Source organism: Syngnathoides biaculeatus, chromosome 5 (assembly GCF_019802595.1).
Source record: "Syngnathoides biaculeatus isolate LvHL_M chromosome 5, ASM1980259v1, whole genome shotgun sequence".
In the NCBI taxonomy this organism is placed as follows: Eukaryota; Metazoa; Chordata; class Actinopteri; order Syngnathiformes; family Syngnathidae; genus Syngnathoides; species Syngnathoides biaculeatus.
This window is the reverse complement of record NC_084644.1, coordinates 7174872-7202303: the sequence shown is the minus strand read 5'-3', so window position 1 is coordinate 7202303 and position 27432 is coordinate 7174872. Positions and strand designations below refer to the sequence as shown.

General features: G+C 42.6%; 1 protein-coding gene and 1 long non-coding RNA gene across 5 annotated transcripts in view; one reads left to right on the top strand and one right to left on the bottom strand.

Annotated features, from left to right (window-relative positions):
• LOC133500602 (uncharacterized) overlaps positions 1 to 1852 on the bottom strand; it is a 166012-nt gene extending 164160 nt beyond the window's left edge. For 2 of the 3 annotated variants that reach the window (XR_009794965.1, XR_009794964.1), the window contains exon 1: positions 1633 to 1707. This is a non-coding gene — a long non-coding RNA (uncharacterized LOC133500602). The other variant, XR_009794963.1, reaches the window with a different exon arrangement.
• On the top strand, positions 1679 to 26029 carry LOC133500596 (diacylglycerol O-acyltransferase 1-like). Of its 2 annotated transcripts, XR_009794961.1 has the most exons (18): positions 1679 to 2144; positions 2561 to 2648; positions 5705 to 5745; positions 6798 to 6883; positions 8334 to 8386; positions 9902 to 10007; positions 13697 to 13825; positions 13957 to 14025; positions 14139 to 14242; positions 14466 to 14504; positions 15867 to 15908; positions 15991 to 16035; positions 16173 to 16285; positions 16549 to 16614; positions 17973 to 18060; positions 18197 to 18259; positions 24252 to 24487; positions 24559 to 26029. XR_009794961.1 is itself a non-coding variant. In XM_061819492.1 (17 exons), the coding sequence occupies exons 1-17, from the start codon at positions 1903 to 1905 to the stop codon at positions 19142 to 19144; spliced, it is 1518 nt and encodes a 505-aa protein (XP_061675476.1). In that variant the 5' UTR covers positions 1680 to 1902; the 3' UTR covers positions 19145 to 21478. The 2 variants fall into 2 exon arrangements, 1 of the variants encoding a protein (XP_061675476.1); XM_061819492.1 differs by lacking the exons at positions 24252 to 24487; positions 24559 to 26029 and adding an exon at positions 19001 to 21478 and having other exon boundaries at positions 1680 to 2144.
• The last annotated feature ends 1403 nt before the right edge of the window (positions 26030 to 27432 follow it).

The following is a 27432-nucleotide window of genomic DNA, read 5'->3' as shown; positions in this document are numbered from 1 at the left end:
AGGCTGTGTGTTCAAAGGTAAGTGAGGGAGAAGTATCTTCTCGGAGTTTGAATTATTTTCAGTGCTTTATACATTGCAGGAGAACAAGTTTCACTTTGTTAGTGTATCACTGACCTGCTGAATGAAGTGTGTCATGTTTGTCGGGTTAGGGATACGTAAATGAGTGATGTCATGCAAGAGAAATGTCTATTTGTATCACATCGGACCTGGTTCAATTACGAGCCCAGTCAAATGAATACACCCACTCACTTATAAAGACTACATTGATATTACTCGTGATCTTTCCAAGTAAAAAGTACTCACCCTGCTTTACATGCGCAGTACGATTCCACTATTTTATCCTGTTGGATTTCAAGATGAAGTTTGTGAGGCGTCAAACTTTTTTTGCACCGATCGCCAACATTTCGCTGTAACTCTCACTTTGCGTCCTGCTCCGTCCAAAATCTTAATTCCGTGAACATATCCTTGCATGAAATAGTTGAGAACTCTCTGTAGAACTCTCTTGGACAAGTCTGACTCATTTGGCAAAAAACATACCGCAATATTATCTGGTATTATCTTCTCTTATTATCGCAATTGAGAATCGACTTCAAACGTGTTCTGTTCAATCGCCATTTTGGAACCTTGTTGGAGATGACTAAGGGGGGCGGAGTTTAAGATCGCCATCGGAAAGGTCCATTAGCAGTGGCTCTAAAAGGGTTACCAGGAGAAGTGAAATACTTTGTCAGTCATTGGTCGAAGTACACTGTATTAACATCCATCCATGCATTTTTCTTATCGCTTATCCTCACTGGGGCCTCCAGTTGACTCTGAGCGAAAGGCAGGGCACACCCTGGACTGGTCGCCATCCAATTGCAGGGCACATAGAAACAAACAACAAGAAGCACTTACACTTATGAGGAATTTAGACCCTTCAATCAATCTACCATGGATGTTTTGGGGATGTGGGAGGAAACGAGAGTACCCAGAGAAAACTCACGCAGGTATTGGGAGAATACACAGATGATTTGAACCTGGGCCCTCAGAACTGTGAGGCAGATGTGATAACATTATTTATTTTAAACAATATGTTTCCCTTCACTCCGACTGGCTGGCAACCAGTTCAGGGCGTACCCTGCCTCATGCCTGATGACAGCTGGGACTGGCTTCAGCACGACCGCGACCCTCATGAGGATAACCGGCTCAGAAAATGGATGGCCACAAGGATGAATATTTCCCTTTAATTCAGTGTTTGGCATTCCATTATGGTGAAGTGATTGCCAATCAGTTTTGAGGAAAATTGTCTAAAATCTATCCACACCACCATGATGATTGATTTTACACTAGCAGATAATGGAATGATAACCCGTATCATATGATACAGATAATATTATCTGAGATTCAGAAGGAAAAAAAAAAAAAAGAGTAATTCGAGTTTACGTTCAACTAAAAAGGCAAATATATCACACAATTGCGGAATCAAATTTGTGAGTAAACGAAGACGACATCGTCATTGTTTCTAGGATATCTAGTCGCCATTTTTGTTTAGTAGATTTTCTTTCTAAATGCAAAATAGGTTCGTTAGCACATGAATGAGCGTTGCGAAACACTGCATAGTCATTGTGCGTCTTTCTTTAGTTGCGACACACTTACAACATCCAGTTTGTCACAGTGTCAGATTACAGCTCTGCAGTCGTGTCACAACAGTTGCAGTGAAGTCATGACGCTCCCTACCTGTTTTGGAGCTGCGGAAATCCCAGTTTTTGGGCGGATTTGTTTGACGACTAGGACTTCCTTCCCGTTTTCATTTGGGCCCGTGTCACTTAAATGCAGCATTATGTATGCTACTTTTCGAATTGAACAACCGAAGAGAACTTGAGGCTTGAACTTTTTTTGTTGTTGCTATTTTTTCCCCCGGTCACCATGGGAGATACGGACACTAATACAGCCTTCAGTCGCAGGAGACGGGCTGCTTTTGCGGCGGGGAGAGGAGCGAGTCTGCAGCCGATGAATAAGAAGTGCATGTCGGCGAGTCAGCTCTCGGTGACCGCCGAATTAAAAACGGACGGCGAAGTGGGCAAAGTTGACCGCTTGTTGGACACAACCCGGCCCACGGCAATGTGTGACAAAAAGAAACACAAGAATGACATAAATGACAGATTAAGGTGAGATATAACACTTGGAAAAAAAAAATAGGGAATGTTATATTTGTTTTTCACCCAGCTTCGACCAGAACGTCAAGCGGTGAAAAATGGAAGCTAAAGTAGATGTTTAGCTAGTTTGGTGAGGGTCGAGTTCACGTCTTCACTATTTACCATTTGTCCCACCACCCTTGATTTAAACCTCACACATTTATGTTCGACGAAATATAAAGCGGCTATCTTAATATATTTTGGCATTCAAGGAGTGAACTGTCAACTATACTATAGTTGTCTATAGTCAACGCCCACCTGTTGTTTGAAAGGAGTCTCGAATTTGTACAGACATGACTTTACAAAGTCTGCCATTCCGCTGAAACCGCACCTTTACTGACAATTACTTAATTCAACTGTTTGTTTTTTATTCTTTATCCCCCATCAAGCTGTCACAAGACACGGGACTCCCTGCTGACTTCATCCAGTGGTTACAATAACTACAGAGGGATTCTAAACTGGTGTGTGGTGATGCTGGTAAGACATCTAGCCATCCATTTCCGATGGTAGTGATTTCTTTTGAGTTTATTCATCCATCCATTTTCTTAGCCGCTTATCCTCACGAGGGTCGTGGGGAGTGCTGGAGCGGGCAGGAGGCGGGGTACACACTGAACTGGTTGCTAGCCAATCGCAGGGCACATAGAGACAAACAGCCGCATTCACAATCACACCTAGGGGCAATTTAGAGTGTCCAATTATTGTTGCATGTTTTTAGGATGTGGGAGGAAACCGGAGTGCCCGGAGAAAACCCACGCAGGCACAGGGAGAACATGCAAAAATCCACACAGGGAGGGCTGGCATTGTCCTCTGATTAGTTTCATAATTTCATTAGCGACAGAGGGAATTATTTATCCATCCATTTTCTGAGCCACTTATCCTCACAAGGGTCGTGGGAGTGCAATGGCCTATCCCCGCTGTCATTGGGCGGTCAGCCGTGAAGCTGTCTGGCTCAGAGGTCGTTGTCAGTATAGCTGAAGTCGTTGGGTGCAAACTCTCTCACTGAGATTCCATCCATCCATTTTCTTAGCTACTTATCCTCGCTAGGGTCGCGGGAGTGCAGGAGCCTATCCCAGCTGTCATCGGGCAGGAGGCAGGATACACCCTGAACTGGTTGCCAGCCAAGTGCAGGGCACATGGAGACAGACAATAGTCGCACTCACAATCACACCAAGGGGCAATTTAGAGTGTCCAATTAATGCATGCTTTTGGGATGTGGGAGGAAACCAGAGTGTCCGGAGAAAACCTACGCAGGCACGGGTAGAACATGCAAACTCCACACAGGGAGTTTGAACAGAACTGTGAGGCCAACGCTTTACAGCTGTGCCACTGGAATTATCTATATGTGTACATACATACATATCTATACATTTGTTAGGAATTTACATCTATTTTAAATATACTGTATGTGCTCGTTTTCATGTGCTTGACTGACTCAAAATTAGCCATTAGTTTGAAGAAAATGGCTGCCAGTGAAAGCTATCCCCGCGAGGGCATCAGGACTTGCTGTTAAAAATCACTCGAGCACGCTCACTGCATAGTATGTCATTCCTCTGGCAAACGAATCGCTAATCGTACCAGTACATCACGGCTTGGCGGATCACAAACGGACTTGACTTCCTCCGTACACCAATTCAGTGAACGAATCACTCATTTCACTAATATCCTCCTCTTCAAGGACGGCGTTACCGGACGCCGGCTAGTCATCGATTATTCGCCAAATATTAAAAAGTGAGTGACAAAAAACTGAAACAGTTCCCTTTTCCGCTCCCAGGTACCTTGCTCGCCTCACACAGGTGGGTGGCAGCCAAGCAAAAAGAAGTAATCATTTCAGAAACTGGTTTGGTTCATTCACTAAAAAGATTTGTTCTTCTAAAAAGTTTGCAAGTGTAACACTACACTATAGTCCTTATTAGGGTTGCAGGTAATCTAGATAACCTCACCAATCAATTTACCGTAATTTCCGGCCTATAAGCCTCAACTTTTTTCACACGCTTTCAACCCTGCGGTTTATGCGGTGTTGCGGCTAATTTGTGCATTTTTTCATAACAGCCGCAAGGGTGAACTCGAGCTGAAAATGTAAGAGTGACACCGGTGGAATATATGTGCCGAGGAAGTGACTTTTACCAGTCCTTTAGCGCTGCACTAGCCTGTTGCTGTTGTGTTACTGCCGTGTCTCAGTGATTTTTACCAGCATGTTTTGTTTTTTTACTGGCCCTGTTAGCGCCACGCTAGCTTTAGCGCCGCGTTAGCCCATTGCTGCTGTGTTACTGCCGCGTCTCAGTGATTTAGGTATGTTTTGGTTTGGTTTTTTTACCGGTCCTGTTAATGCTGTCCTACCATGTTGGTACTGTGTAGCTGCCGGCTGTTTTTTTTTTTTTTTTTTTAACCGGTATGGTTTTTTTTGTTTTTTTTTTTGTTTGTTTTTTTTACCAGCTCAGTTCGTGCTACTGTGTTGTTGCTGTGTTAAGCTAAGCTAAGGTATTATAACTTTCTGTCTACCGTCTTTCTTAAGTATTTTTAATTATTATTATTACATATTTTGTGTTTCAATGTGGCCACGTCTGGCTTTTAAACAGGGGCATCTTATGTATGTACCAAATCAGCTTATGTATGTACCAAATGGTATTTCTTTTACAAATGTACTGGGAGAGGCTTATAATCAGGTAAAAATTACAGTATATGCATTTATGATGCCAAGGCACGTTAATATTCATTATTTAAAGACGGGCAGCCATTTTAATTTAATTTCACGACCCTTCAGCACAGTGTAGTCTTAAAATTTGTGAGCTAGAGAAGCCCAAAAAAATAAAGAGGGCAACAATAGTTTTATAAACAACCGCTTGCCTTCGAGAGCATTCACATCTTTCTCTTTGTCAGAGTTGGTCTTTTGCCAGCTTAAACACTATAAATATCCATCTTGGCAAGGTTTTTTGTTTTCAATCGATAGTCCCCTTAATGCGCTGTGAGTAAGTTTGACAGTGTGGTCAGATGTACCTCAGTTAAGATAAAATGCACGTTATGCACTCGCACAACCCCGATTATTTCCAGGTACGCCACATTGATTGAATGCAAAGGCGAGTATGTTAACACATTTTACAGAATTTCTTCTTCTCTGCTCAAAGAAGCGCCTGAATGTGAGAGAATAGGAGCAGGGATGAGGCTGTAGCAAAGCCTGCCTGCCGCTAATCCAGCCTTTGAACATAGATCGTTGTGTTCATCGCGAGCGCTTTTCCCCTTCATTCCTACTGAACTTCTGTCCCATCCCCAGGCTTGGAGCCTTTGTGTGGGGTAATGAGATATCACCATCCATTCACAAATAGAGTGAGCAAGCCAAAGAGATTTAAAAAGACTGACAAGAGAAATGTATGAAGTGAAAAGTGGGAGAAAAAAAAATCTTACTCGAGGAGAGGAAGAACGTTGAAGAAATTAAAGAATGTATCCCACTAATTAAAAAAGTGACTAATAGCAAGTGAGAAGTGTCAATTTGCAAAAGAAACACGTAAGTAACCTGTAACTACTTTTTTTCCCCCCAGGTACTTAGCAATGCCCGACTTTTCCTAGAAAACCTGTTAAGGTAAGTAGGGTTGGGTTTTTTTTTTTTTTTGTGTACTAAAGTGTAATCTTTTTATTCCTTTAGATGTATTTGATTGGATCAGTGGAACATGAATTATAATATTCTGTTTGAAAAGGGGGCGGCATGGTGGATCAGCTGGTAAAGTGTTGGGCTCACAGTTCTGAGGACCCATGGGTTTGATCCTGGCCCCACCTGTGTGGAGTTTGCATGTTCTCCCCGTGCCTGTGTGCGTTTTCTCTGGCCGCTCCAATTTCCTCCCGCATCTCTGAAACATGCAACATTAGGTAGACACTCTAAATCGCCCCTAGGTGTGATTGTGGCTGGTGACCAGTTCAGGGTGTACCCGCCTCCTGCCCGTTGACAGCTGGGATAGGCTCCAGGACTCCCCGCGACCCTCGTGAGGATAAGTGGCAAAAAGAAAATGAATCAGTGGATGGATGGATGTTTGAATAGGGGAAATGGCATAACAGTTTTCTCTGTCCATATGTTACACACAAGTGGGACACCATCTTAAATTTGTGTTACCCCGGGACTTGGACTTTTCGAAGTCAAAATAGCGTGGATGGAGAGAGTCTGCTTCCAACAAATACGATGGTGTACTGCTGCATTCAGCGTTAACTCGGTTTTCAGTTTTGTCACATTTCCCATGTTGTCACTTTGCATTTACATGCGGACCGAAGTCAACATAACTTACCTCAAGCATGGAAGAGCGACATGCAGAGTCCATTACAGTTCCTGTATGTGCAGTCCATGTAAAAAATAATAATAATAATAATAATTTCCTTTCTGGCAGTTTTTATTAATCCCGAAATGGCTGTCATATAACTTCATGAAATTTTTCACGTGTAACAACTCAAATTGCTATCCTTACTGTCCCGCTACGTAAAATGAAATTATTGCTTTGACAAAGTGCCTCTCGAAGTGCTGTTGAAACCCTGGAACATAATTAAGTTTTTGAATTAGAATTTTTTTGAAGGGAAACTGCTATGCTAAGTGGTTGGAGTGGTTTCATTTGAATTCTGCATTTTCTTTTTTTAATTCTGATTTAACAGATACGGAGTGCTGGTGGACCCAATTCAAGTTATTTCCTTATTCTTGAAGGACCCGTACAGCTGGCCAGCGCCGTGCCTGGTAATTGGTAGGTACACGCAGCACTGGTTTCCCCAAAGGCAAAAATCATTGTCAAATGATCATTGATAATGATAATGCATGATTCTTCAGACTAAATTAAAACATTAAAATATCATAACGTCCTCAAAAAGATGAACCCTGATTTTCTGCATTTTATTATTACCTTTGGCATTTACAGAGCATAATTTAGCTGTGCAATTAATTAGATGAGGCTGCACGGTGGAGCAGCTGTAGAGAGCTGGCCTCACAGTTCTAAGGACCAGGGTTCGAATCCCGACCCTACCAGTGTGGAGTTTGCATGTTCTCCCCGTGCATGCGTGGGTTTTCTCCAGTTTCCACCCACATCCCAAAAACATGCAACATTAATTGGACACTAAATTGCCCCTAGGTGTGATTGTGAGTGTGACTGTTGTCGTCTGTCTCTATGCGCCCTGCGATTGGTTGGCAACCAGTTCAGGGTGTACCCCGCCTCCTGCCCGATGACAGCTGGGATAGGCTCCAGCGCTGCCGTGACCCTCGTGAGGATAAGTGGCTCAAAAAATAGATGGATGGATTATTACATGAGATCCACTCGACCACAGATACTATGAGAAGTGACTTAACCTGCCTTTGTTTGGGACACACACCGGCACATATATATATTTTTTGTAATGGCTAATGTGAAAGTCTGCAGTGGTGCAGTTGACTTTGTCTCTGGAGGGATGCCCACTTGGCCTATATACTGACTTACTGCATAAGTATTGTGCTGCAAAGAAAAGAAGCAACATATGCTGCTTTTGTGCCACTTAATCATCCTGACTCATATTCATTTTCTTAGTATCCATCACTCCCAATCCCAAAGTCCAGCTTTTGGTCATAAAGACTGGAGTGGCTCGCTTCTACACTTTTAAATACCAGATAATAATCCTTTATCGTAATGAAGAAAAATAGAACACAATGAAGCAATAGGGTTAGGGTTAGGGTTAGGGTTAGGGTTAGGGTTAGGGTTAGGGTTAGGGTTAGGGTTAGGGTTAGGGTTAGCTAACCCTAACCCTAACCCTAACCCTAACCCTAACCCTAACCCTAACCCTAACCCTAGCTCATTTCTTTTGACAAAATTGCTGTTAAATTAAGTGTGATCATGTATGGCTCAGCGAGAAGAAAACCGAGACAGTGTGTGTGCTTGTTACAAGGCGGGAACATTTTCTTGTAAAAAAATAATAACAGTCTTTGTTTTAAAAGGGGAAATCTTCGCACTGCAAATGATTTTTATGGTCACAAAACACGTTCCATAAAGAATTCCCTTCTAAAAGCAATGTTGCATTTTGTAGTAGTATAAAAGTAATGCCTTTTCAATACAATATCAAAGCATTCCGGGATTGTAGCATTTGCATCATGAGATGTGAACAAGCAATTTAGACAATTGTGCTTTGTTAGGAAAGTCAATGTGAATTGTTGATATTTATTCTTTTCAACAGTGTCCAATGTGTTTATCATGGTGGCTCTTTATACAGAGAGGCAGCTGTCAAAGGTAAATGCACAAAAAACCTGCATTTTTCAATATACAATTAAACACCACACATAAACTGAACTTTTTTCAAATTATTCTTTTCTTGAACATTATGATTTGACAGGCGCATATGCGTCCGTGCGCCATCGCACTCGTAAATCTGCACAGTCGAGGACAAAAAATCACGGGCGTAAAATTTGTTAGGAGTAGAAATACAGACATTGAAAGACGTCGCTTATTTTGTGTAGTCTTGACCAATGTTCCCTCTAAGCTGCGCAATTGCACACTTGTCGCACTCTCAGCCCACATGAAAACCGATCCAGCACAATGAACCACAGCCTGACGTCTTTTTTTTTTTTTAACACCGAAGCACACAGTCTCTAACAACGAGCTGCAGCGCACCCTACTTCTACTTCCTAGTTTCCCTGACACCGCCCCCCTCCACTCTTAAAGGGGTTCACTCAAAATTACAAACAGGACACACACCCGACAACTTGATATCTGCTGGCATGACTGGTGGACCATACCAATAACCTTTATATCTGCGGGCATGACTGACGACACCCGTACATTTTTCAAATGTGAGTGACTGCTTTTAGTCCTGACTACTGTACTCCACCAAGTTGTCATTTAAAGAAAATTAGTTTCACAGTCTGCATTTAGTACATTCAGTCATGCATAGTCTTTTCAAAAACTAAGAAATTAAAGATGTTTCCCAACCTTTATTAAACCAAACCATCTCAGAAAGGTACCAGTGGTGCCAAAGTGGAGGACTGTGATGAAAATGACTACAGAATCATAAATTTAACTCATCGGGGCATAAAGTACCTGTAGCATAACGAGGCAAGTCATACAATGGACCTTTCCGATGGCGATCTTGAGCTCCGCCCCTTTAACCATGTCCCACAAGCTTACAAAATGGCGATTGAACAGAACAGGTTTGAAGTGGATTCTCTCTCGCGTATTCCAGATAATATTGGGGTATGTTTTTTGCCAAATGCGTCAGACTTGTCTGCAGAGAGGTCTCAACTATTTCACGCGAGGGTATGTACACAGACGCACACGGTCTCTAACAACAAGCTGCTTCCTACTTTACCTGACACCGCCCCCCTCCACTCTTAAAGGGGTACACTCAAAATTACAAACAGGACACACACCCGCAACTTTATATCTCCGGGGATGACTGGTGGACCGCACCCTTAACCTTTATATCTCGGGCATGACTGACCACACCTGTACAGTTTTCAAATGTGAGTGACTGCTTTTAGTTGCCAATTACAGAAAATTAGTTTCACAGTCTGCGTTTAGTCCATTGAGTTATGCTTAGTCTGTTCAAAACCTAAGAAATTAAAGATGTTTACCTTTGTAAAGATATTATGTAGTCGTGTTAGAACTCTGTCATGTAATGTCAATTGCTCAATACAGTATATCGGTACCTGTAATGTCAGTGGACGCTCCATACGTTTGACATCGGTGGCTTATTTATTCCAAGCAACCCTTCTGACCCTTTGTGTCTTTCTGTCTCCTCCTGTCCAGGGTTCATATGGTGAGCATGTGGGCTTTCTTGTCCATAGTGTTAATATGACTGTTATGCTGACATTCCCCGCCGCAGTGGTCCTCATGGTGCCCTCCACGACCTCAGGTAAAATGTTTTTTTTTTAATGTATTTATTGTATATTGTTAAAGTATCATTTCTCCTGGCTTCCATTTACCTGCTTACTAGATAGCAGGGTGACAAGCTAGCTGACTAAAGTACTAATTTGTTTTCTGTTCTCTCTGAGTGCCTGCAACATAGATATTTGCAGTATAGAAAATAATGTAATTACAGTAAAGATTAAGAGTGCACTCCTGTCTTTGTCCTTCAAAGAAGCAGCCGACCCATTTGATTGTGCAGTAAAAGACGTCTCCTCATAATTGGAGCCGGTTAGTGGTAATGGGCCAGTTGGTCATGACTGGATTGTATCCAGCTGGCGGAGGAAGAGAAGAGGTGGAAGGGAGGTGTTGCCAAAGAGCGCACGGTTTGCAGAACAGGGTCATCGAGGGGTCACCCTGTATGATGGAAGCTATGGGCACACACTGGAACCCGCAGTATTACTCATGCTTGCACAGTAGGCTTCAAAATACACTAACTAACACGTGGAATTTAGTATGCATGTTTAGGATTTGTTGTATGACAACATTTTAATTGAATGAATGTTAGTACAAATTTGGAAACTAAGCAAAAATATCCCGAGGGGGGGCCCATAGCTCATTGGTTAGAGCATTGGTTTGGTAAACCAGGGGTCATGAGTTCGTTTCTCACTGGGGCCTCAGGAAGGGCATCCGGCGTAAAAACTGTGCCAAACAAATATGAGCATTCATCTGAGATGACACGCTGTGGCGACCACTAACGGGACAAGCCGAAAGAAAGTTATCCCGGGTATATCCCTGAAGTTACACAAAAGTGTCTGAAACATCATTATGGATAACCTCAGAATTATCACAAAAGTTCAAGGACAGATGTCTCAAAAAGATATATTTAAATCCAAGCCACAAAGGACAGGTTTTCCCTCTCGCAATTAATCCCCCTGAAGTCTTTTGTAGTTTCCTTGTGTTTTCTGTCCTGCCTTTATCTGTTCCTGGAAGAATTCTTCAGGAATCCTCCATAACTCCGTCATCACAGCTCTCATGAGGTCCACAATTTCAAAATGGGTCCTTGGGATTTCCAGCCGGTGGCACGATGGCTCAGCTAGAAAGTGTTGGCCTCACAGTTCTGAGGTCCCGGGTTCAATCCCGGACCCGCCTGTGTGGAGTTTGCATGTTCTCCCCGTGCCTGTGTGGGTTTTCTCTGGGCACTCCGTTTTCCTCCCACATCGCAAAAACATGCAACGTTCATTGGACACTACAAATTGCCCCTAGGTGTGATTGTGAGTGTGACTGTCGTCTGTCTCTATGTGCCCTCCGATTGGCTGGCAACCAGTCTGGGGTGTCTGGGGTCAGTGATACACTAACAAAGTGAAAGTTGTTTTCCAGCAATGTATAAACCACTGATAATAATTCAATTAAACTCAGAGAAGATACTTCTCCCTCACTTCCGAATATCTTCTTTTCCTTTCGGCTTGTCCCGTTAGGGGTCGCCACAGCATGTCATCTTTTGCCATCTTAGCCTCTCTCCTGCATCTTCCTCTCTAACCCCAACTGCCCTCATGTCTTCCCTCACCACATCCATAAACCTTCTCTTTGGTCTTCCTCTCGCTCTTTTGCCTGGGAGCTCCATCCTCAGCATCCTTCTACCAATATACTCACTCTCTCGCCTCTGAACATGTCCAAACCATCGAAGTCTGCTCTCTCGAATCTTGTCTCCAAAACATCCAGCTTTGGCTGTCCCTCTAATGAGCTCACTTCTAATCCTATCCAACCTGGTCACTCCGAGCGAGAACCTCAACATCTTTCCCTCACTTCCGAACATACAGCCTTGTATTTGTTTATGTTGTCCACATTGAGTTGTACGTGCACTCTTCCGCGAGCCTTAATCCATCGTAGACATTTCCTCAACTGTGTTTTAGGCTTTGGAAAATGAATCAACCGGGCTCCTTGTAACCTAGCCGGATATCGTTCATCAGAATTGCACGTTCCCCAAGCGCATCTGAGGACCATTTTCTTCGTAACATGAACTTTTCTAAGCGCACGCTACTGACAACCAGCATTGCTTGTGGGACAATATGGCGAGATGGGCGTGTCAAGCCAGGGGTTAAGACAATGCGGCTATCTGATTGGCTATGATTGTACGAGTGATTGACAGGTCGAAAAGGTCCATTTATTGCTTTAATTGGTAAAACTTTTATCACACTTGTATGAACATTAAGAATGTTCAAATGTTATTTCAAAGATTGTCCGTGTGTTTTGATGATCAGTCGACGCAGATTAGCTCTATTTAAAAAAAAAAATCCTTTGGAAAAAAAAATCCATAGCAACGTTAAAAAGGTTGCACTGTAAAGCCATTGCTTTGTCTCATTTACCAGCCTTGTGTTTTTCCATCCTTGTTTAGATGTTGGTAGACTACTTGGTAATGACCTGCTTGAGGACTTGGCCTTTCCCGTATGGTCGTGGCTGGCATGTCCTTATTTAGCATTACTTTGTCTCCAGGATGTGCAGGTCTCGTCTTCCCTTTCTGTGTGGCTCTGCAGACACTTGTTTGCGGTTTTGGGTGTGTGTAAGTGCAGCATGTGTGTGTGCACAAGCGACAGTCTTCTCAGAAACCTGTGCACATCGAGTTTCTTCCTCGGGCTGGATACAAATGCTGTTAAAAGTTGTTTTGTCCTTCACTGCAATCAACTGGGAGATGTAAATAAAATTCCCTATCAAGGTCACAGTTGTCGTCTAACCCCCAAAAGTTTCACACCATTAACATAATACAGTATGGTAAGTACATATTCTTGGCATTGCTTCTGTCCTTTAGTCATCGGTCTAGCGCAGCCATGTATAATTTTATGAGACATATTATGAAGCAGATAATGGGTTTCTTGCAAATGCATGGTAATTTGGTTGTTCTATTGCATGTATTACTCTGAGATGTTGACTTGGCATTGAGATTAGTTTAATGTCCAAACACCATAAAAGGCAGAAAGTATCACTTTCATTTTTTTTTTGTCCTCTCCACTCTCCTCTGGTCCTGTCTTCTCCTCTTAGTGGGAGGTGAATGAGTAAAGGAGTCAGCGTATCTGTCTGTTCTCCTCGCTCTGCTGTCGACACCGGAAGGGCAGTACAAGAGGGTGTGTGTGTGGTGTGTGTGTGTGTGTGTGTGTGTGTGTGTGTGTGTGTGTGTGTGTGTGTGTGTGTGTGTGTAAGTGTAAGCTCACCAATGTATATGCACAGACACCTGCCTGCACAGCGGCCAATGTAAAAAAGGGAAAAACTTCTGTCTTTGCTACGGTAAACGGATCCACCTCAACATTTCATAGGTTCGAGTCTAGGTGTTAATCTTTGAGTCTTTGACAGACATAATGTCAGTTTTATGAATTGGATGGAAAGGGTGCCTCATAATTGCGTGCGGCACTCCGATCACCAGTAGCTGCCTGGAGGGTGCGTTAGCCAGGGAGACAGATGGCGAATGAATAGGATCGGCTGTGACTTGACGCCAGGTGTTCTGACCTGAACCTCACCCTGGTGGCACAACCGTCTTTTATTTGTGTGCCTACCGCACGTGCGCGATTGTATTAGCGCGATAAAGTGCGCGAGTGTGGCAAAGATCTGCTCCATCCTCAGTCTCAGTATCGCAACATATTTCTCACTGTGCCGTCCATGCGATGGAAGTTAACGTGCCTCCTGTCGTCCTCTCTTCCTCTCCTTCAGTTGGCGGCGCCTTCGTACTCGGTACTTACACCATTCTCTTCCTAAAGCTTTACTCCTACAAGGACGTCAACATGTGGTGTCGGGAGCTGAGCGCCATTAAGGCAAAGAAACTAGCGAGGTCGCTGTCGTGTAAGTTGCACGCCCGCACGCAAACATGGCTCCATCCTGTCCTCGTGTTCTTACAGTGACATCTATAGGCAGGCGTATGTTACTCCAGGATCTCTGAATTTTACATTTATTATTATTAAATTTCTCTATAGGTCCATCATCAAAGTACTTCAATGGAGATGGCTGTAAAGTCTGTTACCCTGGTAACCTTACAATAAGAGGTACTTAAATCCACCATTTATTGTGTTTGTGTCTATTAACTTTTACTATTTTAATTGGCTTTTTTCTGTAAAATAATAAATCACATTGAGCTCCTCTTTGTGTGTATCCACAGACCTGTACTACTTTGTCTTTGCTCCCACTCTGTGTTATGAGCTCAACTTTCCTCGTTCTCCCAAGATCCGCATGGGTTTCCTAATGAGGAGACTTTTTGAGATGGTGAGGAGATATTTTATTCATCTTGTAAACTATTCTCTGTGACTCGACTCGTTTTTTAGTTGAATCAGTTAGCATCCACATTAGCACATGAATTACTTGAGGGAAAATACCGGGTTATGCTCAGTATCTTTTAGTGTCCTTGGGAATATTCTACAAATTATTCTTGTCTAACATTTCTTAGTACTCATACCATAACGTTGCACCTGTCCGTGTTTGTCCTCAGCTATTCCTCATCCAGATGTTGGTGGGTCTAACGCAACAGGTAGGTGCACTTGCATTTTAAAATGCCATTATAGAGCTTGTGCACCCACGTCACCGAAGTCACGTGACTGTCCATGCTGCCAGTCAAGCAAAGCCTTCCTCAATGCTCAGTCAGTTGGAGATGACACGAAAATATATCTTTGAAACACCACGCCCAGAAGTTTGTCCGATACGGTTAAACAATTAGAAGGCGAGAATAAACGAAGGTACGTGGAAAAATGAGAGACACTTGGCGTAGAGGACCCGTATTTAATGCCGAAGTGGATGTTTTCGCCGATAAGAAATTGGACTGTTAACGCTCCTACACTTGTCTTGAACAACTGGATCTACACATGGATCTGGTGAGTAAGTCGTCAATATTTACACAGAAGAGTTTGAAAGTCTGGACCCATACAAATACTTCGTTGCTGGAGCTGTTCTCAATAAGGAATAAATCCCACATAGTGATCGAGCCACTCAGATTTTTTAATTACAAATACCAATATTTAAATAAATGACCCCTGTTTTTACACAAACTCGCATTCATTAACTATGATTGGGAAGAAAAAAAAAGACAGCGAGTCAGCTCGTCTGTACACGGAAGCGTGTTGCAGCCACACGTTAAACTTCGGTAAACCTCTCTGTGACAGACGTTTTTTTTAATTTTTTAAATATGCATTGTTCTCAAATGAGTCCAATGCGTATTTAAAAAAAGAAAATAAATAGCTGGGATAGCCTTCAGCCCGTGTACACGGAAGCGTGTTGTGGCCACACGTTAACCTACATTAACCTCTGTGTGACCAATGGTTTCTTTTCTTTTTTTAAATACACATTGGACTCATTTGAGAACAATGCATATTTAAAAAGAAAAAAAAGTCTGTCGGGGGAGAGGTTTACCGAAGATTAACATGTGGCTGCAACACGCTTCTGTGTACGTTGGAGACGACTCCCTGTTTTTTTTTTTTGTTTTGCTTTTTTTCCACGCGTTGTTCTCAAATGAGCCAACTCGGCATTATATATACTTCTTGGTCATTTGAAATTGAGAAGAATAATTCCAACATGAAATGAAGTGATCACTACACAGTCGTGTGTATTTGGTTGGGCACCATCCATCACGTTTAAGTGTCGAAATCCATCGACCTTTTCAGCTGGTATTCTACAGAAGGACCTCTTTGAATATTTGTCTCGTCTGTTGTAACAACCAACAGCACAACAAGTCTCGGGCATTGTGAATATTCATCTCCGGTTCAATGTCCCCCGCACTGTCGAGCAGCTCTTTTTGACTGGCAATATGGCGCCGTGAAAATGGTGACATCAGGTGCACGAGCTCTATAGTTCGTGTCAGAAATTCTCCTAGCTCTGTTTTCACTTTTCACTCTTCTAGTGGATGATTCCCATCATTCAAAGCTCAATGAAGCCACTGGAGGTGAGTATCGAGTATGGCATGCGGGTTTAAAAAATGGTTTAAATATTTAACCTTGTCACCTCTTTCCTGTCTTGTATTGTAGGACATGGATCTGTCTCGGATGACTGAGAGACTTTTAAGGCTGGCTGTGAGTAAAATAATGTAAACTTTAGGCGGCTGTTGCATTGGGGTTTGCAGATAGCAGATGGCAAGCTGTTAATTGTTATATTATTTCATGCCATATATATCCTTCTCATACTTGAGACGATCCTTGCTTGGCTATAGGTTCCAAACCACCTGCTCTGGTTGATGTTTTTCTACTGGTTCTTCCATTCATCTTTGAACTTCACAGCAGAGCTTCTGCGCTTCGGGGATCGACAGTTCTACAAAGACTGGTGGTAAATATGTTGTTTTCGATATTTTAATTTTCACTTCTTCTCATTGACTGGTATTAATGCTTAGCTCTAAACCGAGGCTGTGAAAGGGTTGATTGACAGTTGACCATTTTGCGACGCCTTTGGGGTGTGAGTGGGTATTATAAGTGTCATAGAAAGAGTTCCCCGTCAGTATTAATGGAAGTGTCATACCCACTGCTCCATTATTTAGGCTCTGTAAACCCTTAGTATCCTTTTTTTGTTGTTGTTGCTGACTCATCTTTCAGGAACTCTGAGTCGGTGACATATTTCTGGCAGAACTGGAACATCCCCGTTCACAAGTGGTGTCTCCGGTGAGTTATTCCCACACTTCAATTTGGAGAGAAAGCAGCAGAATTTGTCGAAGTAAACTCAGGGGAGCATTTGGTTTGATGCAGGCAGACTGTACATGACATTATGACGTGTTCTGGAAATGACTTAATAGAGTGCTAGTCACAAGTACAACACGTGAAACAAGATATACAAACGCGACCCTAAGAGGAAACGCTCCATCATTATCCAAAGTAAACTCTTGTTTTACAGTTATTAATGAATGTTTCATTTCAGTCAATGAAAATGCTTAATCATTATTTTGATTATTATTATTATTTTTTTTTTTTTATCAAGGTATATAAAAACAACAAGAACAATACTGTCCAGGTCCTTATTTTAAACGGACTACTGGATATCTGTCTTACCCCATGCAGTTGCTTGAACAAATGCCTAAAGTGATCCGCCAAATTAACGTTTAGTAATCCCTCACTATACTGCAGTTCATTTACTGTAAATTCAATGCATCACTGATTTATTTTTATATATATATATATAGATGTGTGTGTGTGTGTGTGTGTGTGTGTGGTGTGTGTGTGTGTGTGTGTGTGTGTGTGTGTGTGTGTGTGTATATATATATATAGGTCAGTGTTGTGCTCATCAACTCCACTCGTTTATTGTGGGGGTTTTCTGAAATGTAACTGCCACAATAAATTAGTTTACTGTAGTGCTATTTCTGAATAAAAACTTTTTTCAGTGAGTGGCTTACTGGCGTTTCCATGAGTTTCAGTTTGTATTTCAAGGCACAACTGCATATTGAACATGCTACTGCTTAGCTACCGTAATTCCCGCCTACAGAGCGCACCAAGTACATTTGTGAAGGAAATACCATTTGGTACATACATACGCCGCAGCTGTGTAAAAGCCCCAAGTGCCCACATTGAAACACGAGATATTTACAAAGACGGTACTCAGAAAGAGTTTTACACTAGGGCGCCGCGCTAAAGCTAGTACTAACACTAGCGCTAACGCTAACAGGGCCGAATAAAATAAAACTTAGTGGTAAATATCACTGAAACACGCCAGTTACACAGCAGCAACACACTTAACGGTAGCGCAGCGCTAACAGGGCCGGTAAAAGTCACTTCCTCAGCACATATATTCCACCGGTCTCATTCTTAACTTTTCCACTCGAGTGCCCCCTTGCGGCCGTTAGAAAAACTGCACAAATTAGCCGCATCACCACATAAACCGCAGGGTTTAAAGCATATGGGGGGAAAAAAAGTCACTGCTTGTAGGCCGCAAATTACGGTAGTAATATTGAAATACTATTCCATGGCCGGTAGGGTTTGATTTGCCACTGCTGCGTTTCAAGCCACATCACGTCGTTTTCTTCTTGCAGGCACTTTTACAAGCCGCTGCTGAGGAGAGGTTTTAGTAAGATAGTCAGCCAGTCAGCAGTCTTCTTCTTGTCGGCGTTCTTTCACGAGGTACAGCTGAGCCCATGAACTGACCCTCTGTTCATGCAAACATTTGGAAGCAGATGTAAAGTTTCAAGTATTCACTGCCATCTGTTGTCGTCGCCTCCCCCACCCCCTCCCCTCCCACCCCCAATCTGTGTATTAGTATCTCGTGAGTGTCCCTCTTAGGATGTTCCGGCTGTGGGCCTTTATGGGCATGATGGCTCAGGTAAGATAATTCTGAACCCAAATGTTGTAAATGTGTGTTTTTAAAATCCTTATTTTGCCATACATTTTGTCTTTTAGTATTTTCACTTTCGTTTAAGTTGTACTTGTAATCACAAATGGAAAAAAAATATAAGGCACAGGTGTCAAACTCAAGGCCCGGGGCCACATCCGGTCCGCCACGTGATTTACGTGGCCCGTGAAGGCAAATCATGTGTGTCAACTTCCATGATTGTTGTTAAAAGCTGCACCAAAAAAATTGAAATATATCATAAATGATAGCATTGAGATATTGTAATCATTTTTGTGTTACCAGACATCAACAATAGTTGAAAAATACGTTATCCTTGATTTCTGATTCCAAAAAGTGTTCATTGTGTAAAGATGATGAGGTGATTAAAGCTTTTTTTTGGTTTCACAGTCATAACGGCCTGTGTGGCCCGCGACAAAAAAATAGTTTGACACCCCTAGTATCAGGGTTGTATACATTTTTTTTTTTTATGTTTCGTAATAGTCATTTATCACTAACAATCCTCATTGGCTGTGTGAGAGAAATCACATCCTTCTACTGCCTTGTCGAGATACTCGTAGCATCCATTTAAACTGAAGTTTTAAATAACCAAATATGGGTCATTGGCCACTTTTGAGCATAGCAGCATGTTTGGTCTCTAGTTGGGGTTACAATACAATCTCTTCTCTCCCGCTCCTAATAAACATCAATGCTGTTTTCTTTATTCTTCATTAGCTTCCATTAGCTTGGTTTGTTGGTCACAACCTGCGCGGTAACTACGGCAACGCCGCAGTGTGGATTTCACTGATAATCGGTCAACCGTTTGCCGTCCTGATGTACGTCCACGACTACTACGTCCTGCATTACCGACAAGTCTGACCGATGTGATCGCGTATTGGATTTCATTCGCCTTCCAGCGTTTTACATGCAGATGGAGACTTGCTGAACTATTCGACATGGCAGCCATAAGAATCTTGGGTCACCTTAACTTTAAGTGGCCCACTCATTTTTTTTTTTTTTTGCACTTCTGAGTTGTAAAAGTGTTTTTAACATCACAGTTCATAAATATTTAGCTGGTGAAATTTCCACACGTTTGTGTTCAAATTCCCTCACAGAAATTGGGTCCAACTAGTCTTTCTATCTGCCGGGGAACTTTTTTTTTTTTCGTCGTCTCTTCAAGAAAGCCATGAGTGGTACATGAGTACAGTGAACAAAATAAGTATTTGAACACCCTGCTATATTGCAAGTTCTCCAACTTGGAAATCATGGAGTGGTATGAAATTTTCATCGTAGGTGCATGTCCACTGTGAGAGAGAGAGAATCTAAAAAGAAAAATCCAGTGTATGATTTTCTTTTTAATGATTTCTTTGTGTGATACAGCTGCAAATAAGTATTAAAACACCTGAGAAACCAATGTTAATATTTGGTACAGTAGCCTTTGTTTGCAATTACAGAGGTCAAACATTTCCTGTAGCTGTTCACCAGGTTTGCACACACTGCAGGAGGGATTTTGGCCCACTCCTCCACACAGATCCTCTCTAGATCAGGCAGGTTTCTGGGCTGTCGCTCAGAAATCTTCTATTGGGTTTAGGTCTGGAGACTGGCTAGGCCACACCAGAACCTTAATATGCTTCTTACGGAGCCACTCCTTGGTTTTCCTGGCTGTATGCTTCGGATCATTGTCATGTTGAAAGACCCAACCGCGACCCATCTTCAATGTTCTGACTGAGGGAAAGTTCCCCAAAATCTCACAATACATGGCTGCGGCCATCCCCTTCATAATACTGTACAGTCGTCCTGTCCCATGTGCAGAAAAACACCCCCAAAGAATGACGCTACCACCCCCATGCTTCACAGTAGGGATGGTGTTCTTGGGATGGAACTCATCATTCGTCTTCCTCCAAACATGGTTTGTGGAAAATGTTCAGTTTTGGTCTCATCTGACCACAAACCTTTCTCCCATGACTCCTGTGCATCATCCAAATGGTCATTGGCAAACTTAAGACGGGCCTTGACATGTGCTGGTTTCAGGAGGGGAACCTTCCGGGCCATGCCTGATTTCACACCATGACGTCTTAGTGTAATACCAACAGTCACTTTGGAAACGGTGGTCCCAGCTCTTTTCAGGTCATTGACCGAGTCCTGTCGTGTCGTCCTGGGCTGATTCCTCACCATTCAAAGGATCATTGAGACCCCACGAGGTGATATCTTGCATGGGGCTCCCCTCCGATTGAGATTGACTGTCATGTTTAGCTTCTTCAATTTTCTAATGATTGCTCCAACAGTGGAGCTTTTTTCCACCAAGCTGCTTGGCAATTTCTCCGTCGCCCTTTCCAGCCGTGTGGAGTTGTACAATTTTGTCTCTGGTGTCTTTGGAAAGCTCTCTGGTCTTGGCCATGTTCCAAGTTTGAGTCTTACTGATTGTATGGGGTGGGCAGGTGTCTTTATGCAGCCAACGACCTCACAGTGGTGCATCTGATTCAGGGTAACACATGGAGTGGAGGTGGACTTTTAAAGGCAGACTAACAGGTCTTTGAGAATTCTAGCTGATAGACAGGTGTTCAAATACTGATTGGCACGGTTAAAAAAAATCAGATAATGTGATTTCTGGATTATTTTTTTTATAGATTATCTTTCTTACAGTGGACATGCACCTACGATGAAAATTTCAGACCCCTCCATGATTTCTAAGTGTGAGAACTTGCAATATAGCAGGGTGTTCAAATACTTATTTTCTTCACTGTATCCTTTTATAGTGTGGTGACATTAGATTTAATCGAAAGTGGTACATTGAATATCAAAACTCAGTGTTGCACAACTCAAAGTGTGGTTTATAACGTGCACTAAAACACTAAATTTTGCCACAGGGGCAGTTTTTTTTTTTTTTTAATTAAACCCTTTTCTTTACATTCTGACGAGGGTCATCATTTTTTTAAGAAAACATCGCGGTAGGTTTTAGCCTAATGTGTTTTCCCGCTCAACTGCGATGCATCTTTGGTATTAAAAGTGAGTAATATTAAATGTTAATGGTGACTCTGTGAAGTTCCTCAGTACACATGAGTGTACTTTTGTCAGAGGACTCACCGTTAGAGTGAAATTAAATTAACGGAAAAATAATTTATATGCTGGTGAGCTTGTATTGCGGTACAGGTTGTATTTCAATTTTTTTTAATTGTAAATCCAAAAATCATGTTGCTGTTAAGTGTTCCGGAAATTAAATGTGAATTTTCCTTTATCTGCTGTGTTTGGTGGTGTATTTTCTTTCAACGGAAATTCATCTTGAAACCGAAGTTTGTTAACGTACAGAAAGTGATGTCGCCTGGTTGGTTTCCAAAACCGGCCACTTCTGAACTCGATGCCAACCTCATTTTGCGCTGAACAAGTGCGTACGTGTTCTTATCGCTTTGACATGACAAGTCTGCGGGTCTGCTTTTCTTCATGTTGACAGTGAATTAAATAGAAGGCCCTTTTTCTTTTTCGTTTTTTAAATGTTAAACAATGATCCATGCAAATTAGAACGGAGAGGTGACAGCACCCTACATAAATCATTGTCAGGCCAAGACTGCTCTTACTGTATTTTTTTTTTCTCCAAAGAAGCCAACGCGCTGTAATATTTCATTGGGTTATTTGGAAAAGGTTGAATTCAAAGACTTTATGGTGAATTGTATCATGAAAATATATGCCTGAACATTTTAAAAGCACCACTCATGTAAACAATTCTCCAAATTATATAGTGTCATATGCTAAGTAAGGCGACACGGTGGAGCAGCTGGAAAGCGTTGGCCTCACAGTTCTGAGGTCCCGGGTTCAATCCCGGATATGCCTGTGTGGAGTTTGCATGTTCTCCCCCTGCCTGCGTGGGTTTTCTCAGGGGACTCCGGTTTCCTCCCACATCCCAAAAACATCCAACATTAATTGGACACTCTAAATTGCCCCGAGGTGTGATTCTGAGTCCGGCTGTTTGTCTGGATGTACCCTGCAATCGGCTGGCGACCAGTTCAGGGTGTACCCCGCCTCCTGCCTGTTGACAGCTGGGATAGGCTCCAGCACTCCCCGTGACCCTTGTGATGATAAGCAGTTAAAAAAAATTGATAGATCGATGGATATGCTAAATAAATAGAATCCATTCAAAAAAAAAAAGATTTAATAAACATTTAAAATATATTTGTCTCTGACATTTTTGTTTTATGATGTATATTCTTGGTTGAGGGCTCTTTTTTTGATAACATACAAGACAATTTTCCCCTTCAGTAGTACTTCACTAAATTTCCAGCAATTATTACATGAATTAAATGCAAATAGTTTTATAGTAGGCCTATGGATTCATCAGAAATTTGACATTTTATTCTTAAAATGTATCTGTTATTGTAAGTCACTTTCATTATACAATTTGAACCAAAAAAAACACTTGAAATATAAAATCTACTGTACAGAAAAGTTGAAATATGTTTTATAATAAACACTTCAAGTTTAGTTTAAAGTACTCAAGTTAAATACAGCTAAATTGTACGTCCCGTGATTGTTTTGCATGCCACTTGTAGTACTTGTAGTAGAAAAGTGAAAATCACTGATCTAAAAAAAAAAAAAAAATGGATAGCGCATACACATCGAGTGTGTTGATTGGTTGAAGCCAGTTGGTCGCCATCTTGGTACCCCCAAAACGTGTGGAGGACATGTTTACAGGTTGGTTATGGCGGGGTTTTTCTCAATATTTGGCATGTAGAATTTAAACTGGTCGTGTGAGGTTGACATTTTTTCAGTTCTGGTAACAACAAGGATTTTTAATTCGACTTGGTAAAACAAAAAAGGATAAGTGCAAAGGAAAGACCTAAAACACCGTGACTACCAAGAAAGCTTGCATATTACCTAGGGCCTGATTTCCGTGATATGTTAAGTTTTCCCAAAATACCCTGTGAAGCACTATCATCATAACATAGCAAAAAAAAACTCTGCATTTTTTGTCATTAAAACATGAAATTTTAAGTCAATCAGTTCGTTATACATTTGGAAATAAGGAGTCGCAATGGGAAAATACATGCTAAACATTGTTGTCTCTACGAAGTCATATTTCAGACATAAAATTTCAACTTGTTTCCTCACATTTAAAAAGTTCTGTTTTATGAAATTCATCATAAATTTCACAGAAAATGTGTTTTCTTGCTTATCCGCTGATGAAGTTTGGGAATATATCTACATCGCTTTTTCGCGAAAAACCGTTGGCCTATAAAGGTGAACCAGAGGGTAAACCGTGAACAACAACAACGGTAACAAAAGTTTGTTCAAGTGAATTAAGCTCATCAAAAATTTAAAAAAAAGACTTTACAAACAAACTTTAACAGTGTTAAAGTAAGTAACTTACCTTTGAAATGTTTTCTCACAGCCACAAAACTGGCGATAACAAGTCGACATGGTGGTTTTGGGAGTATCGAGGTGGCGGATGGAATCTTCAGTTTTGGTGGCCAATGCGCCATCCAGTCTTTTTTTGTTTAAATCAGTGGGTCCACCGCGTTTGCAGACCAAGTTGCAACCCAGGCAGGCACGGGGAGAACATGCAAACTCCACACAGGCGGGGTCCGGGATTGAACCCGGGACCTCAGAACTGTGAGGCCAACGCTTTCCAGCTGACTCACCGTCCCGCCAAAATGATGTCATAAAAGACTAAAATGCACACGACATAGCCACTAGCATGCCGTACGTACTTTTTGTAATTTTCCGCCTACGCGTTTGCCACAGGGTCCCGTTGTCAAATTTTGAGTTGATTCTACTGTAATACTCGAATATGCAGAAGTTATTTTTACACTTGTTTGACAGCAAAGTTAAAAAGTGTGACGCATTAAGTCTGCTCGCCTTCAGCGAGTCCTGCGCTTCCTTAAGTGCTTCAACTCTGTGACGTGTGATCAAAGGCTATATTATACAATATATTTCATATTGTTCTGTGTTCATCTATTATTATTGTTTTTTTTTTTTTTACATTTTCCACTCATAGAGCACTGCGGGCAGTTGTCAGTGGATGCCATCCTTCTCCGAACATCTGATGGGTCCACCGAACCAATAAAAAAAGAACGTTGACCTGTCATCCTTGGCAAATATAACACGTCATGCATCACGAGAAGAGGGAGCGACGGAAAAGGCGGAGAAGCTTTGCCATCTGTCGTCCGTCACCGGCTAATTCCCGACGTGTCGCGTCTTTCACTTCTCCTTGCTTGACTCGCGCGCTGGAAGGTGAGTGTTGACCCTCACACCCGCCACGCAAAATGCCGCCGTACGCTGATCCTTCTGTCTTTTCTCCGTAGAAAGATTTGCAGACTTCTTCTGAGGTCCCGGGTTCAATCCCGGACCCGCCTCTATCGAGTTTGCATGTTCTCCCCTTGCCTGCGTGGGTTTTCTCCGGGCACTCCGGTTTCCTCCCACATCCCAAAAACGTGCCAAAGTAATTGGACACTCTAAATCGCAGGTGTCAAACTCAAGGCCCGGGGGCCAAATCTGGCCCGCCGTACGATGTTATGTGGCCTGCGAAGGAAATTTATGAAAATCAACTTCCATGATTTAAAAAAAAAAAAGTTTCATATCGTCACATCATAAATGATAACATTGAGATATTGCAAGCAATATTCAGTCTCAATCCCAAACAACAGCAATAGCTGAAAAACTCCTTACCCTTGGTTTATGATTACAAAACCAGGTCATAAATTTCATCTGCAAATATGACGAGGTGAAAGATTTTCATGGTTTCACATTCATAACGGCCCTCTGAGGGGAAACTGTAACGACAATGTGGACCGCGACAAAAACGAGTTCTGCCCCCCGTGCTCTAAATTGCCCCTTGGTATGATTGTGAGTGTGATTGGTTGTTTGTCTTTATGGGCCCTGCGATTGGCTGGCGACCAGTTCAGGTGTACCCCGCCTCCTGCCCGTTGACGGCTGGGATAGGCTCCAGCTCTCCCGGTGACCCTCGTGAGGATAAGCAGCTAAGAAAATCGATGGATGAATAAAATTACATGTCGACACGATGAAGCAGCTCGAAAGCATTGGCCTCACAGTTCTGAGGATCTGCGATTGGCTGGCGACCATGATTGGAGGGTGTACCCCACCTCTTGCCCATTGGGATAGGCTCCAGGACTCCCCGTGACCCTTCTGAGGATAAGCGGCTAAGAAAATGGGTGGATGGATGACATTTTACTGTGCCACCAAGGCAGATAGATAACATGAGCAACCTGGTGGACCTACTGACCAATAAAAAAAAAAATGGACTGGATGGCTCATTCGCCACCACTCCCGCGACCCTCGTGAGGATAAGCAGCTAAGAAAACGGATGGATGTATACAGATACCCACTTGCTCCGCCGAACTTGTTCTGGACACGTCGCCCTTTCGTGTCAGCCGTGTCCTGCGTCTTCTCTTTGTGTCGGCGCTCGGTAACAGGTTGATCCACGGCCCCTCTCCAGACATCCGTTATTCCGGATGTTTCCGAGGAACGCCGCCAAGCTGTGAGTGATGATGATCCTCTCGACAGGAAACCGGCAGACACAAACCTGTCTCGGTCTGTCAGAGGGGGCGCGGCGGATCGAGGCCTGGCGGCGAAGAATGAAAAAAGACTTTTGACACGCTACGTGTAATATTTGCAAATCGATGCAATATATTTTAACCTGGCAAATTCATACATGACTATTATTCGACTTGGATTTGTGTGTGTGTTTTGTGTTCATATGAACATTGTGAAAGAAATAAAGCTTTATTAATCAATATGTAATCAGGTGCTGGTTTTGTGTGGAGTACAATAATGCGGCCCAGAGGAGTTTTTCCATGGCCGGCGTCCGTGTTTATTTGCACTTCATCAACTTCCCATATCCGATTTCAGGTTGTTTTTCATGTTGCATTCCAGACTGAAAATTAATCAACAGCTTCTTGTTTCTGAACAAATATTGACCTCCTTTTTGCTTTCTGTTGTTTCAAAATGCATTTCAGTCCCACGCAATCAGTACGACTCGCAATGATTTATTGATCTACTAATTGATGATTACTTTTTTTTTTTTTTTTTTTAGCAAATATGTTTTTGTTGTTGAGTTTCTAGGAATTGATCTCTTGTACTGGATCCCAATAGAAACTACAATGTTGTTTACTTTTATATTTGCTAAATTGTTGCGCGTGAAAATATTTAGGTATGTTCCATGCATGGGAGGTTTAGGAATATTTCATTGTAAAAGTTGGACCCTTTCCATTATATGAATGAATGATAACTGCCGTTATGGCTATTTGTATTTTTATTTATTTATTACACACTGAGGCAGCACGGTAGAACAGCTGGTAAAGCGTTGCCCTCACAGTTCTGAGGACCCGGGTTCGATCCCGGCCCCGCCTGTGTGGAGTTTGCGTGTTCTCCGGGCACTTCGGTTTCCTCCCACGTCCCAAAAACCTGCAACACTAATTGGACACTCTAAATTGCCCCTAGGTGAGATTGCGCGTGTGTCTCAGTGTGCCCTACAATTGGCTGACAACCGCCTCCTGCCTGTCGACAGCTGGGATAGTCTACACCACCCGCAACCCCCGTGAGGATAAGCGGCAAAGAAAATGGATGGATATTACACACTGTACTCTAAATTGCCCCTTGGTATGATTGTGAGTGCGGCTGTTTGTCTCTGCTCTACGATTGGCTCGCGACCAGTTCAGGGTGTACCCCGCCTCCTGCCTGTCGACAGCTGGGATAGGCTCCAGCACTCCCCGCGACCCCCGTGAGGATAAGCGACAAAGAATATAGATGGGTGGATGGTTATTACATACTGCAAATTTTGTTTCCCAACCATGATGCAAACTTGGAGTGACCAGAAGTTTCCTCGCCAACACGGGAAAGACAAACAAAGGCCAGATCCCGGATTCAAACCCCCGACCTCAGAAATTTGAAGCGGCTGTGCTAATCGGTGAATCCACCGCGCGGTCCCCATTTGCCCATTTTTTTTATTAGCGTGTTGTTATGTTAGCTCACAGTTCACAAGGGCGTGCTTGTCCGATCACAATGTAAACAGATACTCAGACTTCCTGTCTGAGGACCAAACAGCGGGCATATTTTAGAGCGCCCGAGAGGGAGGGAGGGAGGGAGGGAGGGAGGGAGAAATTTGGGACGTTGAAGGGGGAGATGGGATGTTAAGAATCGGCGCAGAAAAGGCACACTGA